Source organism: Eptesicus fuscus, chromosome 12 (genome assembly GCF_027574615.1).
Source record: "Eptesicus fuscus isolate TK198812 chromosome 12, DD_ASM_mEF_20220401, whole genome shotgun sequence".
Classification (NCBI taxonomy): domain Eukaryota; kingdom Metazoa; phylum Chordata; class Mammalia; order Chiroptera; family Vespertilionidae; genus Eptesicus; species Eptesicus fuscus.
This window is the reverse complement of record NC_072484.1, coordinates 36,373,913-36,387,631: the sequence shown is the minus strand read 5'-3', so window position 1 is coordinate 36,387,631 and position 13,719 is coordinate 36,373,913. Positions and strand designations below refer to the sequence as shown.

Sequence of the window (13,719 nt, the reverse complement as noted above, 5' to 3'; positions counted from 1 at the left end):
CAATTCTGCGTGTACCCTATAGTTGGGCTGCCAGTTGCGAGTGTCCCCCCCAAGTCCCGCGTGGTTCAGGGTTCAGGTTCAGGTTTTGGGCTCTGGAGGAGGCCATACGCAAATGAAAGAGACTAGAAAATATTAATTTTGAAAGAGACTAGAAAATATTAATTTGGAAACATTGGGGGCCAGGCAGGAGCCCAACTCAAGGGGAAGGACTTCACCCCGCTCTGGCCTTGCTATCATCCCTTTTATTAAGACTATGGGATATGCCCAGAGCCTTTAGGCAGGCAATTCCAATAATAGCCAATCAGCAAGGATTTACATAAGACTAACAGGTGGAGGCTGCTTCAGCTACCATTGTCTCAACTAAACAATGAGTGCTTGGCTCTGACCTTTCAGAGCTTCAAGGTTGACCAGCCTTCGGGGTTCCTTGTCCACACCTCTCTGCTAGTGAGGACAATGGGCGGCTTCCAACACAATTCTATAATACATCGTCTGTATATGGTATAGTGCGCTCACCACTCTAAGCAAGTCTCCTACCATCGCCATTTATCCCCTTTTTACCATCTTCTATCTCCCCACATCCCTTTTCCCTCTGGTAATTACCATACTGCTGTCTCTGTGTATGAATTTTGGTGTTTTTTTTTTCTTAATCCCTTCACCTTTTTTACTTCCTCCTTCCCTCCCTCCTCTGACAGCTATGAGTCTGTTTTCTATTTGTTTATTCTGTTCATTAGATTCCACATATGAGTGAAATCATATGGTACTTGTCTCTCTCTGACTGGCTTCACTTAACATAATGCTCTCCTGGTCCATCCATGCTGTCGCAAAGGGTAAGATTTCCTTCATTTTTTATGGCGGAGTAGTATTCCATCGTGTGTACCACAGTTTTTTTTTTTTTTTTTTTTTAGCAAGATATTTTCTAAAGTGTCTTATCACTACCTCTGCTTTTTTTTTTTTTAAATCCTTACCCAAGGATATTTTCTCCATTGCTTTTCAGAGAGAGTGGGAAGCGGGGGGTGGGGCAGGGGGAGAGAGAGAAACATTGATAGGGCAGGGACTGAACCTGCAACCCAGGTAGGTGCCCTTGACTGGAAATCGAACCCGTGACCCTTCAGTGCATGGGCGGATGCTCTAACCACTTAGCCACACTGGCCAGGGAGGACTTACTACCTTTGCTTTTATCAGGCTTTTGAGAACATGTAGAAAGATACATATTTCAAAGAAGTACTTGGCATTGTCAACTATTATACAATAGTGAGGAATAAAATGCACACATAAAACAATGGTTATAATATGAAAATGTCTTCTAAATATGACCGGTCTGGCATAGAACCTTCTTTTCTTCCTCCTCAAGGTCTTCTCTCCAGGTCTTCTAACCCACGGGGCACACGTGGATGTGTGTCGCTCCTGATGCCGCAGGCCGTGTCTAGAGGTAGTCTGACAATTCCATCTCAGAGTCATTTCCAGAAGACATTTCTTTTAAAAAATGGGCATTTGCCAGACGTGTGATTTCCTAACTCTACTTTATCCTACGTTAGAAGGCCTAGATGTAGCAAAGTTCTCTTGAAAGGTTAGGGGGGAAGTTGAGAGCAGCTTTTCCATATTATATACACAGGCGCCTATAAAGGGCCAGTAAATCTTCGCAAAGGGTGGTGGGCACTTCCTAGTAGCCAGATGTGGCATGTCCTTCTGCCATTTCTCTTCCGAAATCAAGGTTTATATAACGAAGACCAACCGCCCGAAGGCCCGCTAACCGCTCCACCCGCCACGGGTGGGGCTCCGCTCACCTTCGGTCCCTTCAGGCCTTTGTCCATCGTGGTCAGGACGAGGTGAGGTCTCCTCCAACTGGGACGGAGGAGTCACCCCAGGCGCCCACCAGGTGCCCAGCCCTGAGGGTGGGCCAGCTGTGTCCTCCTAGGCCCTAACGGCCTCCCTCTTTGCATGGGGGGCTCCTCTCATCCCGGGGGCTCCTCTTGTCCTGGGGGCTGGTCTCGTCCTGGGGCTGTTCACGGAGGCTTGGCGGGGGCTCCGCTTAGGCCCCGGAGGGTTAGGCCTGGAGACCCTGGTCCACAGGATGCGCCTGGGGGAGGCCCCCGCCATCAGGTGGCGGAGATGGAGGTGGGGGTGGGACAGAGGCTCCTGCTGTTTCCGAGCTTGGACCTGGGCAGTGGGCACCCGCGGGGAGGGCTCTCCTGCTGCCCGTCCCCGGGGGCCGGGGCGGAGGGCCTGGAGGAGAAGGCCCCTCCGCTGCGCTGCTCACCGCGCTCACTGACATTCCTCTGACACTGACGCTCTAAGAGTACAAATGTACTAGCCTCTGAGGAGGAAAAAAAACCCTCACAAAAGACGTCAGCTTAGGAGGGATTCGTTCATGTATTTATTTAGGACTAGTTACTATTTGTTCTGACAGTTTTGTTGATATGTAATTTACATACCATAAAATTCACCCCTTTAAAGTGTGCAGTTCAGTTAACTTTAGCGTATTTAAAGAGTTGCCTAACCATCAGCACAATCGAATTTTACTGGCCCTCTGCGCCTTCCCTACCCTAGCCATAGGCCAACGCTAGTCTCCCTTATTCTTCATAGATTTGCCTGTTTTGGACATGTCATATCAATAGAATCATGCAATACAGGGTGGGGCAAAGTAGGTTTACAGTTGTGAGTGCTGGAAACACAGGTTTGTTCTTATATGATTGTTAATTATTGTATTATCTTCCATAAACAACTGTAAACCTACTTTTGCCCCACGCTGCACGCAGTCTTTTGTTATGGGCTTTTATCACATAGCATGATGTTTCGAGGTATATGATGTAGTAGTGTGAATCAGGACTTCATTTTTTTTTTTTTTTATAAATTCAAGCATATTTTAAATATATTTTATTGTTTTTTACAGAGAGGAAGGGAGAGGGAATAGAGTTAGAAACATCGATGAGAGAGAAACATCGATCAGCTGCCTCTTGCACACCCCCTACTGGGGATGTGCCCGCAACCAAGGTACATGCCCTTGACCGGAATCGAACCTGGGACCTTTCAGTCCGCAGGCTGACGCTCTATCCACTGAGCCAAACCGGTTTCGGCAGTACTTCATTCTTTTAGCTGCTGAATAATATTCCAGTGTGTGGCACTACCATATTTACTTATCCATTCATCGGTTGCTGGACATCTGGTTGTTTCTATTTTTTTTTTTTTTGGGGGGGGAACTATTTTGAATAATGCTTCTATAAACATTGGTGTGCACCAGTTTTTGTGTGGATGTATGGTTTTCTTTTCTTGGTTATATACCTAGGAGTGGAATTGCTGAGTCGTGGGGTAAGTCTCTGTTGAACCTTTTGAGGAACTAACTGTCAGACTATTTTCCAAAGCACCTGTACCATTTTACATTTCTTCCAGCGGTGTGGAGGGTCTGATTTCCTCACGCCCTCCCCAACACTGGTTACTTCCTGTTGTTGTTGTTGTTGTTATTGCCATCCGTTTCCCAATGCCTAACGATGTTGAGCATCTTTGTGTTTGTTTGCTTATTGGCCATTTGCATACCTTCGTTGGAGAAATGTCTTTGCTCTTTTTAAATTGGGTTATTTCTCTTTACTGAGTTTGTGAGTGATTTATATACAAGTGTCTATGAGATACATGATTTGCAAATATTTTACTTTCACTTTCTTTGTGTGGATCACTCTATTCAGATTTTGTTGTGTCTTGTACTTCCACCCATGTTTTCAAAAGGCTTGTGTTGTGTTCTCTTTTTACCCTTTGTTACTTAACTTAAACTTGATACCTAGTTACCAGTTATCTATATTAAGTACTTTCTGTTGAAATAACCAGTGTGGTTTCTCTCTCTTGATTGAATCCTGTGCCTGCTGTTTTTACTTGACACGTTGGTGAGATGTATCCCCGTGCCGATGCACGGAGCTGTGGTTCATTGTCATTCCTTTGTCCATTCTGTTGGGCAGATTGGGCTGTTTCTAGGCTAGGGCTACTATAGTGGTGCTGCTGTGAGCATTTTGCACCTGCCTTTTGGTGAGCATGTGTCCACATTTCTGTTGGGTATGTACATACTTAGGAGAGGAATTGCTGAATCCCAGGATAGATGTCTGTTCAGCTTTAGCCAAAGTTTTCCAAAGTGGCTGTACCTGTTTGTACCCCTTCTGTAGTATGTGAGAATCCTAGGTGTTCCCATTCTCACCCTCACCAGCACTTGGTATTGGGAATGTTTTCACTGTAGCCCCTTCAGTGGGTGTCAGCTCCATTTAGTGAGTCCCTCCTTTCCCCACTGATCTGTCACCTTTGTCATATAACAAGTTCCACAAATGTGTGTGTCTGTTTCTGGACTCCCCATTCCATTGATACATTTGTCTATCCCTCCACCAATGTGGTTAGGGAACCGCATGTCCCTACCTTCTTCCAGGAAAGCCTTTGGTTTCCACAGTGGCTCTGCAGAATGACCCGTGACCCTGGTGTCAGGCCTGTGTGGCCAGTGATCTGGGACTCCCTCAGGGCCGGCTGCAGTGAGTGGGTAGTCAGGCTCAGCACTGGGTTGAGCTGAGGGTCACTCAGGGCACACAGTCTAGGGCCAGGGTCAAGGGTGTGGCTGGGACTGAACCTGGGCCAGTACTTGGGGCCCAATTGGAACTTGATTGGAGCTGGCTCTGTGTGGAGTTGAGGTCAGGGAGTCATGGGGCTCAATTTGGAGGCAGGAGGGGTTTCATGGGGTTCAGACTAGGGCCTGGTGCTGAGGTAGAGCAGAGGCTGTAGGAGGTTAGGGCCTCCTGGGCCAGGGTGGGGTCTCCTTGGTGCTGATCTCCAGCCTTGACTGTGTGCTGTGGCTGAATGGCTCTGGGTGACCCTCAGGGAAGGCAGCAGGACTAAGCCAGGCAGGCCCTCACCTGCTCCCTGAGCTTTGCTGGGGTCAGGTGGGATATGTCCAGTCCTGGCCTGAGCCTCCTGGAGGGTCCCGAAGGTGGGGTCAAGCCCTCCCTGTGCCCCACTTACACTAGGTGACCTTAGGCAGTCCCTGCCCTTCTTAGTTCTTGGTTCATTCTGGCAATATTTCCGTTCCTCCTAAGCCCCAGGCACTGTTGTCAGTGTCCCCATCATTCAAATCAAGAGGGATCCCAGCTCTGCCAGACTCACCGCAGGTGCAAAAAGCTGTGCCAGCTGGATTGCTAGTCACGTGACTGAAAGGACCCTCCAGCCATGGTGGGTGCAGTACAGAGTACCCCTGGTGACTGCCTGGAGCTGACCTCAGCAATCTGTGAAACCAGCTCATTCCCACCTCCATCCCTGAGCCACTGTGCCCCTCTCAGTTTCCAAAGACTTTGTTTTTCCAGGAACACTGAGGTGACTGGGGAGATGCAGGCTCTAGTCCTAAAGGCCATATGACCTTTACCCCTGACCCCGCAGGGCAGGGGCCCAGAACCTCCACTGGGATTTGCTATGGCGATTCCTGTAGTTCCTCCCCACTCTGCCCTCTACCTCCCAGGAGGCTGTTTCCCTCAGCACCTCTATCCACTCCCCGATGCTCGTCTGGTCGATGCTCCTCTGGTCGCAGCTGGACCTTGGGAGTGGGGGGTGGAGGGGGAGGAATGGGCAGCCATTGGGGATGGGAGGAGAGGGTGGGAGGGTGTTTGGAGTCTCTTGGGCCCTTAATTTCACAGACCACAGACACACGGACCAAAGCAGTGTTCAGCCTTCTATTAGACTCCGCCTCTCGGAGGAGCCCACTCCCCGTGGGCGGGGTGTTCTGGGGCAGGGCAGAGGGGGGCCCTGTCACCCTGTCCTCTGGAGGACCGTGTGTGGTGAGGTTCGTGAGTTAGTGGCAGTGTCTGGGAAAGGGCTTCATGCCCCGCATGGGGGGCCCTTGAAGTGGAGCAGGCCCTTCCTGTGGGGACAGCCCGGGGACGGGCAGGCAGCAGCTGGGCCTGGGCTCTCCTTCGGGGCCTTCCCTTGGCACCTTCGGGCCCAGCCCTCTGGCCCAGCTCCCTGGATGACCCTTCCTTGGAGGGTCACAGTGGGCACCCCGGCCTCACAGTGGCTGTGTGGTCCTTGCCTGGCACTGCCTCTCTGGGCCCTCACCCCTCAGAGCGAGCCTCCCCTGAGCGGGTCCCCTGGGCGTGAGCGGGTGCAGACTGTGTGTGTGTGGAGCGGGTGACGGGGACGGGGGCCTGCACACGGGGGGCTTGGGAGGCCTAGTCGTCTTTGTCCTTGGCGCCGTGTTTGAGGATGCGGGTGAACTCCACGTAGTTGAAGTTGCCCTTCTTGTCAATGGGTGCCTCGCGGTACATCTCGTCCACTTCCTCGTCGGTGAAGCGGTCACCCATGGTGGTGAGCAGCTCCCGGAGATGGTCCTCATGGATAAAACCTGGGGGTGGGGCCAAGGTACAGAGATCCAGGGACTCCGGCTGGGACACCGCCAACATCCCCCACCCCTCAGCAACCCCCCCCCCCGCCCCGACTCCTGTAGCCCTTGTCGCCGATTGGGGCGGAGGGGGGTGCAGGAAATGACAGCCCTGGCCTCTGGTCAGTTTGAGCTCGCCAGGGCCCCCGAAGGTCGAGTTCTGCAGCGGGGTTGTCTGGGAGGTGTTTCTGGGGGGAACGTGGGGCTCTGAGTGGGCGACTGGGTTATGTCCTGCTTTTAGAGCATGAGCCCCAGAGTTCTGCTAACCGAATTTGAATGCTGATCCCCCTTCTTCCTAGCTGTGTGACTTGGGGCAAGTTACTTACCCGCTCTGCTGTGCCTGTTTGAACTGGAGAATGGGGGTGAAAACAGTGCTGTGAAGGCTGTCAGGAAAATGTTCTGAGCACCCTTAGGCCTGTGTCCCCGAGAAACTGCTGAAACTACCACCGCCAGCCTCACTCTGGCTTGTCCCTGGGCAAAGCTAGCTGTGGGACAGGAAGTCCTTCTGAAGATTTGAGGATGTGGGCTGGTGTCTGTACCTTGTTGGCCAAAAGGGCCTGCAATCGTTTGGTTTCTGGAAAGATCTACAGCAGAGACAGAGTGTGTTGGGCCAGCAGGTGAACTAAGAAGTGGGAAGCCTTGGTGGATGTGGGCTGTTTGGGTTTAGCATTTGGAGAGGGAACACCGTGTCTTTTAGAGTTCTGGTGCCAAAACCAGCAGAGGGGCGATTTCTGTTCTCTGGGGGGGGCAGCGGCCCCAGCCCTGCCCAGGCCCCCGGGAGGCTGCCCACCTGAGGCCTCTTCGTCGAAGCAGGCAAAGGCATTGCGGATCACGTCCTCGGGGTCCGTGCCGTTCAGCTTCTCCCCAAACATGGTCAGGAACATGGTGAAGTTGATGGGTCCAGGGGCCTCGCTCATCATGCCCTCCAAGTACTCATCTGTGGGGTTCTTCCCTGTGGCGGGTGAGGCATTCACGCCTGTTGTCATCGCCCGTCCCCTCCCGCCTCCCTGGCCCTCTCTTCGTGGCCCAGAGTGTGAGTCCTGCAGACAGGTGATGGGAAGTTTTATATATAAACTGGAAGGCATCTTGCTGGGCAGCCAGCTGTCTGACTGCTCTCTCTTTGGGGTTCTCATGGGGGCCTTGATGAGTCTCCTCCTCTGGGCTGGATACCTGAGATCGGGAATGCTCTCGAACGTGTCAGAGCTACCATCTGCTGCCTGCTCACTGTGTCCGGGGCTTCCCCTGCCTTATTGCATCTACCTGGGCACCACCCTGTACGGTCAGTATTCCCACACCCACTTCACGTGTGTGGAACCTGAGGCACAGAGGCGAGGTGACTTTGGTCACACGGCAAGGAAAGAGTGGAGCCGGCATTCGGACCCCGGCAGCCAGACCCCAGATTCTAGGCACTGTTTCAAAAGTGGTTAAAACAGTGAGGTTTGGTGTCACGAAGGCTCCGTGCCTCGGTTTCCCCTGCCTCTTAGGAGAATTAAGAAGATGAGGAAGGCAGTGGTTGTAAATGCACATAATAATTAGCACAGTCCTATGGACTCGCATCAACTGCTGAGTTCAAATCCCAGCTCTACCACTTAGAAGCTGTGTGACCGTGGGCAAATTACTTAAACCCCTCTGAGCTTCTGTGGGAATGACGGTCACATCTACTCAGTAGAATTGCTTTGAAATTGACACTCTGATACCTGCAGAGCTGCTGCTTCTTATTTTATTTAATTTGCTGCTCTTGTTTTTTTAACCTGAGGGCAATGTTCTTAACCAGAAGGCGGTGACTGGTCAGGGGACCCGCTGACCGGAGCTGCAAACAGGAGTGGGTTTTTCTGTGCGGACACCCAGGGCTGTCAGCAAGTCTCGGGGGCTCAGGGCCCTTCTCATAAGTGGGAAGGAAGCTTCGTGTCCCTGTTTCCTCTGAGCCTCACTCACCCTGCTGTGTCCCCAGGGATGGCTGAGGCCTGGGAGGAGCTTTGACAGCAGGACCCACAGCCCCTCCCCTCATCAGGCCTCAGTCCTCCTCCCTGCAGGCGACCTCCTTGGGGAGGGAACCTTCAAGTAAGTCTGGCCGGAAGCTGGGAGAGGTTTGGCGCCCAGGGTGGGGGGCAGTGTCTGATGTCACCCTTCCCACTCAGGGTTGCCCAGTCCTCCCACCAGACAACACCGTGGGTGCATGAGGGCCACAGGCACCGAGTGGGGCCACCCAGCGGTGAGGAGCAGTGCCAGGGAATGACAGGCCCATGTGGCCCCAGAGCTTCGGGGCTTGAATACCACAGGCTGCCTTCTCCGCTGCCAGAGGCTCCCTCTTCCCCAGCCAGTGTTTGGCCCAGATGCCCCCATCTGGAAACAGGGGGCGCCTGGAACTGGGGCTGAGGGTGGTTGTCTGGCCTGCATGTGAGGAGGGTTGTGGGGCAGGGCCACAGGCTGGGGTGGTGGTGTCTGGAGGCCTGGCCTCTGGGCTCAGTTTCCCCATCTGAGCAATGGTGAAACTAGATTCCCGAGCCCTTTCAGCTCTAAGATTCTGATTCTGGGGAAGTCACGGGAGTCAGAGAGGCTCTGAGAGCCTGGCACAGGTGACCTCTGAAGGAGCAGAGGTGCTCTGGCCTCTCTCTAAGCCTCAGTTTCCCCATCTGTACAATGGAAAGTATGCAGTTCAGATTTTCTTTCAGTCGCTGACTCCTTTCTTTAAATCAGGTGGGGAAGGTCCAGCCCGCGGGCCTTATAAGGCTCATGAAATCATTTGGTCTGGTCCTGCCAAGGCAACCACAGGCGGGACTTGAAATTCAATAAATCTAGGAGCTTTTTCATAGCAACATAAATTTATATTAAATTATACACTGAGCAGCCAGATTATTATGATCTCTGAACGCATAATAATCTGGCCACTCAGTGTATATCCTATATAATAAAAGGCTAATATGCAAATTGTCCCCTCGACCAGGAGTTCGACCAGCAGGCAGGCCGGCCAACTGCCCATGTCCCCTCCCCGTGGCCAGGCTGGCCAGACCCCACCCATGCACGAATTCATGCACCGGGCCTCATACACACACACACACACACACACACACACACACACACTCTGAGTGGTCAGATTATTATGCGTTCAGAGATCATAATAATCTGGCCACTCAGTGTATTTAGTGAATGATGTTATAAATATCCAAATGGCTGTTGGCAGAAAAAAGGCTCTCCACCCTTGCTTTAAATGAAATGGTATAAGGCAGCCCAATCCACACATCTGCCGGAGGCAGTTCTGCCCTGGGGTGAGCCTGTCTGCCGAACTGCCGTGCCTCAGTTTCCCTATCTGTTAAATGGGGAAAGTAATGGCACTTACTCTCAGGGTGGGTACCACGTCACTACACAGGAAGTGCTCCATAGTGATGAGCGGCCTACAGCCTACTCCAGGTGCAGAACCTTCCCGGGCCCACGTAGACCCCACCCACGCCTGTCCCTACTCACCCAGGGAGGCCAGCATGTCATGCAAGTCCTCCTTGTCAATGAAGCCATCTCGGTTCTGGTCGATCATGTTGAAGGCCTCCTTGAACTCCTGGATCTGGGACTGGTCAAACATCGCGAAGACATTGGATGTGGCCCGCTGTGGCCGCTTCTTGGTGGTCTTGGCCTTGGCTCGCTTGCTGGACATCTTGGCTTCAGGTGGGTGGGGCTGCCCTGCAGGAAGTGCATGTGGGGGGAGAGCCTGTGACTCAGCCAGAGCGACTGTCAATGCCTGTGCCTGGCAGTCAAGGCCTCCCGCAGGCTTGGGGCTCCTGCCACTCAGCTCACCCCAAAGCAGACATGCAAGGCCCTTTAACTTCCGCTGTCTCTCTGAGTGAATTTCCTCATCTGGGACTGGGGACATGAGGAGGGCCCAGAAGGAGTGATTGATTGACTTAGTGCTCAAGAAGGCCCTGGATCGGTGCCAGGCGTGGAGTGCATTATTTTTGCTGTGACTCTTTGGGTAAAACGCTTAGGATTGGGTTCAATGCCAGCCATTTGCCAGCCATTTTCATGCTTATCGCTTTTAATCCCTAATAGCATTTACAAGCTGTTCATCTCTCAAATGACAAGGTGGGGCTCCCTGCCACCCCCCAGCAGGAAGGAGCTGGATCTGTGGCCCTGCATTCCTGACATTCCTCCTCCCCATCCCTCTGGGCTCCCTGCTCTGGAGGTTCTGGAAGGCCAGGCTCTGGGCAGTTTCCTTCCCCACAGCTGCCCACACTTGACCAGCCCCTAGGTGGGTGGTCCTACTGCTTATTCTCATTCCTCGGTGCTTATAGGGGCGTGAGGCCCCCTCAGGCTGAGAAGCCAGCTTCTTGTCCCCCTTCTTTAGACCTGGTCTTTTAGCCTCTAGCCAGTCTCTCCCATCCATACAGACTGAGACCTGCACCTGTCACTTCACCTTCAAGCCCTCAAAGGTTCCTGCACCACCCAGAGCAAGTCTGGCCCCTCAGCCTGGTATTCAAGGCCCTTCTCTCTGGCTGACCCCGGGACCCTCACTGTCCCTCCTGCCCTGTGGTCCTGCCGGTCAGCTCGAGGAGCACTCACAGCCACACAATTTGGGGTTAAAAAAAAAAAGAGGCAGAAAAGGCTTTCTGGAGGCCCTGGACCAAGGGTTCAGCACAGAGGAAAGAGGAGGCAGCAGCCTGGAGCTTGGCCAAGCCCAGACTGCCCCGGCCGAGAGCCATACAAGCACTTGGCCTTTAGGGTAAGCTGTACCCTAGGTACCCCCAGACTTTCCTTCTTGGACTCTCCCCCTGGGATGTGCTTCTTCTCCAGCCCAGTTCTTGAGACACCCCTTGGGGAGCAGTTCCGCACCTTTGCTTTGACAATCAGCATGTAAAGGCCTCTCCCTCACCCTCAGTCAGGCTGTCGTAAATCCCAGTGTCCACCGAAGCCCACAGCGGGGCTCATAGATGCTTGTTTGTCAGATGACGGTGAGGGCAACTGTGGCTGGTCTACTGTCCCTTCTGTACAGACGGGGAAACGAAGGCCCAGCAAAGGGCTTTTCCCCTGAACCCTTGTCATGGTTGTGGGGGCTGCCCCTAACGGCCAAGTGCTTGTATGGCTCTCGGCCGGGGCAGTCTGGGCCTGGCCAAGCTCCAGGCTGCTGCCTCCTCTTTCCTCTGTGCTGTACCCCTTGGTCCAGGGCCTCCAGAAAGCCTTTTCTGCCTCTCTGCCCCTCTCCCTCTCTCTCTCTCTCTCTCTCTCTCTCTTTTTAACCCCAAATTGTGTGGCTGTGAGTGCTCCTCGAGCCATCTCCAGGCCTCTGTCCTATGATCATGTTCAAGTCATTGTCGGGTTTTGGCCTTGGAGATCTTATTTCCTGAGATGGGAGCCTGGCCACCCCAGCCCTTACCCAGGGCCACAGATGCCTGTAGTCAGAGACACTGGCTGCTGAGTCCCACTCGGCCGACTCGCCTGGCCCTCGCATGCTCCAGGCAGGAAGGCAGGAGCCCTCCGCACCCATGCGTGGGACGGTGCCCTCAGCAGGGAGTGCTGTGCCCTCCTGTGGTTTAGTGCTTTCAGGGGCCCCATCCTTCCCTGAGCAGGTGCCCTTGGGGCACTTGGACTGATGGCACCCACAGGAGGCAGCCAAGGAGAAGTCCGCTGTACCCAGCAGAGGCTGTGATGGTCATCCTCATTCCCATCTGCAAAGCTCCAGGGCGGACGTGGCCAGGAGGAGGGAGCCACGGCCAGAGGCAGGAATGACCAGGAGCTCACCACAGCTCTGGTACCGGATGGGCCCCTCTGCCTTCATGACTGAGAGCACAGAACTTTACAGTTTGTCCATTCCAGCAATCTTGGGGAAGGAGGGGGGGGGGGTGCCCCAATGTGCAGTTAAAAGAACTGAGACTTAAGAAGGGAAGTGGAATGCCCATGAGAGGGGTGGAGTTCAACTGGGAGCCAGGACCCCGGGGCTGGGCTTGGGTCAATGGTGGCAAATGGCCCTTGGTGCCCTCCAGGCCTGAGCACTGAGGAAACGTATATCCTAAGAGGCGCATGTGGCAGCTGAGGGCTCTGTGTGACCAGTGGCACTTTCTAGGCTTGGTTGAGGGACTGGGGTCAGAGAGAGGCTGGGCCCTTAGCCCTGGGGTCATCACCTGCCCCGACTTGGGGTCCTGGACACCAGGGATCAGAGAGTTGGTACTTGGCTGTCACTAGGTGCCACCTCCCCCCATAACAGCAAAGACAAGGCCTCCGCTCCCCATTACCTCATGGTCCCTGAGGCCGGCAGTGCCAGATGCCTCCTAGTGAGCCCACCTCGTCTGAGGCTGTTACCTGACTCTGAGCAGCCAGAGTAGCTGGAGGCCTGGGGAAGAGCAGGGCCAGAGTCTCTGGTCCGGCCCCGAGGGCTGAGCCCCCCAGGGGTGAGCCCACAGGGCCCTTGGCAGACCTTCCCCAGGCAACAGGCACAAATGGGCAGATGCCTGGCACACAGCTTGGGTGCGTTCGGGGTGGGGTTACCCCATCCATCCCTCTCCCCTGCGCCAGGACAAATATGTTCTGGAGGGATCTCATGGGGCCTGACAGGGCTGTTTTCTGTCCGAGACACACCTGACATGGGACTGTCCATCAGGGCAGGGGACACGGCCCCCTGCCCGATTCCCGGCACCGGAGCTCTGGGCTTGGGACAGTCTTCCTTTGCCAAAGGACCACTGGTTCCCAGAGCCCCGAACAGTCCCCTGCTGCCCGGTCCCCGCCAGAATCCCTGTGGGACCCGAGCCACGTCGCAGCCCCAAACCCACAACGGCTGTCCCTGCCCAGAGACGCCCCGACATCCCACCCGGGAGGCGCCCACCTGGTGCGGAGAAGGTTCCCTCTCGGTGCGCAGAGCTGGTGCGGAGCCGGGTGCGGAGCCGCCGTCGGGTCGGGGAGGCGCCGGGCCGAGTGGGGGCGGGCTGCCGGGCCTTACAAGGCAGAAGAATGTGCGCCCGGGGGGGCGGGGCCTGGGCAGCCAATCCGGCCCTTATTTGGCCTCCACCCTTGGGCTGGAAGGCGGGGGCGCTGCGGGTGATCCTCACACCCCCCTTCCTGCGACTAGGGCCTCCCCGCTTCTTGGAGACGGGGGAGGTGATGGGCTGAGTGCCCCCCCTCCCTCGTCCCCGCAGCCTGCGGAGGGGGGTTTAGCTGGGCCGTCCCTTCTGCAGCGAGGCCAGCCAGACATCCAGGGACCTCCAGCTCTCAGAGCGTACCCCCAGCTTTCCCCCAAGGCCCCACTGCCCGGCGCCGTCCCTGGGGGAGGCCTTCCTTCCGCCAGACCCAGTGTGGCTGTTTTCCAGGCCCGGAGAGGAGGCGTCAGAGAGGAGCCGCCGCTGTCCTCACGCCGA

General features: G+C 54.8%; 1 protein-coding gene across 1 annotated transcript; it reads right to left on the bottom strand.

The window, feature by feature from the left end:
- Window positions 1-5,670: 5,670 nt before the first annotated feature.
- MYL9 (myosin light chain 9) lies at window positions 5,671-13,298 on the bottom strand. The gene is made up of 4 exons (XM_054724342.1): window positions 13,191-13,298; window positions 9,851-10,060; window positions 7,179-7,340; window positions 5,671-6,352 (listed from the first exon to the last, which is right to left on the bottom strand). The coding sequence occupies exons 2-4, from the start codon at window positions 10,032-10,034 to the stop codon at window positions 6,180-6,182; spliced, it is 519 nt and encodes a 172-aa protein (XP_054580317.1). The 5' UTR covers window positions 10,035-10,060; window positions 13,191-13,298; the 3' UTR covers window positions 5,671-6,179.
- Between the last annotated feature and the right edge of the window lie 421 nt (window positions 13,299-13,719).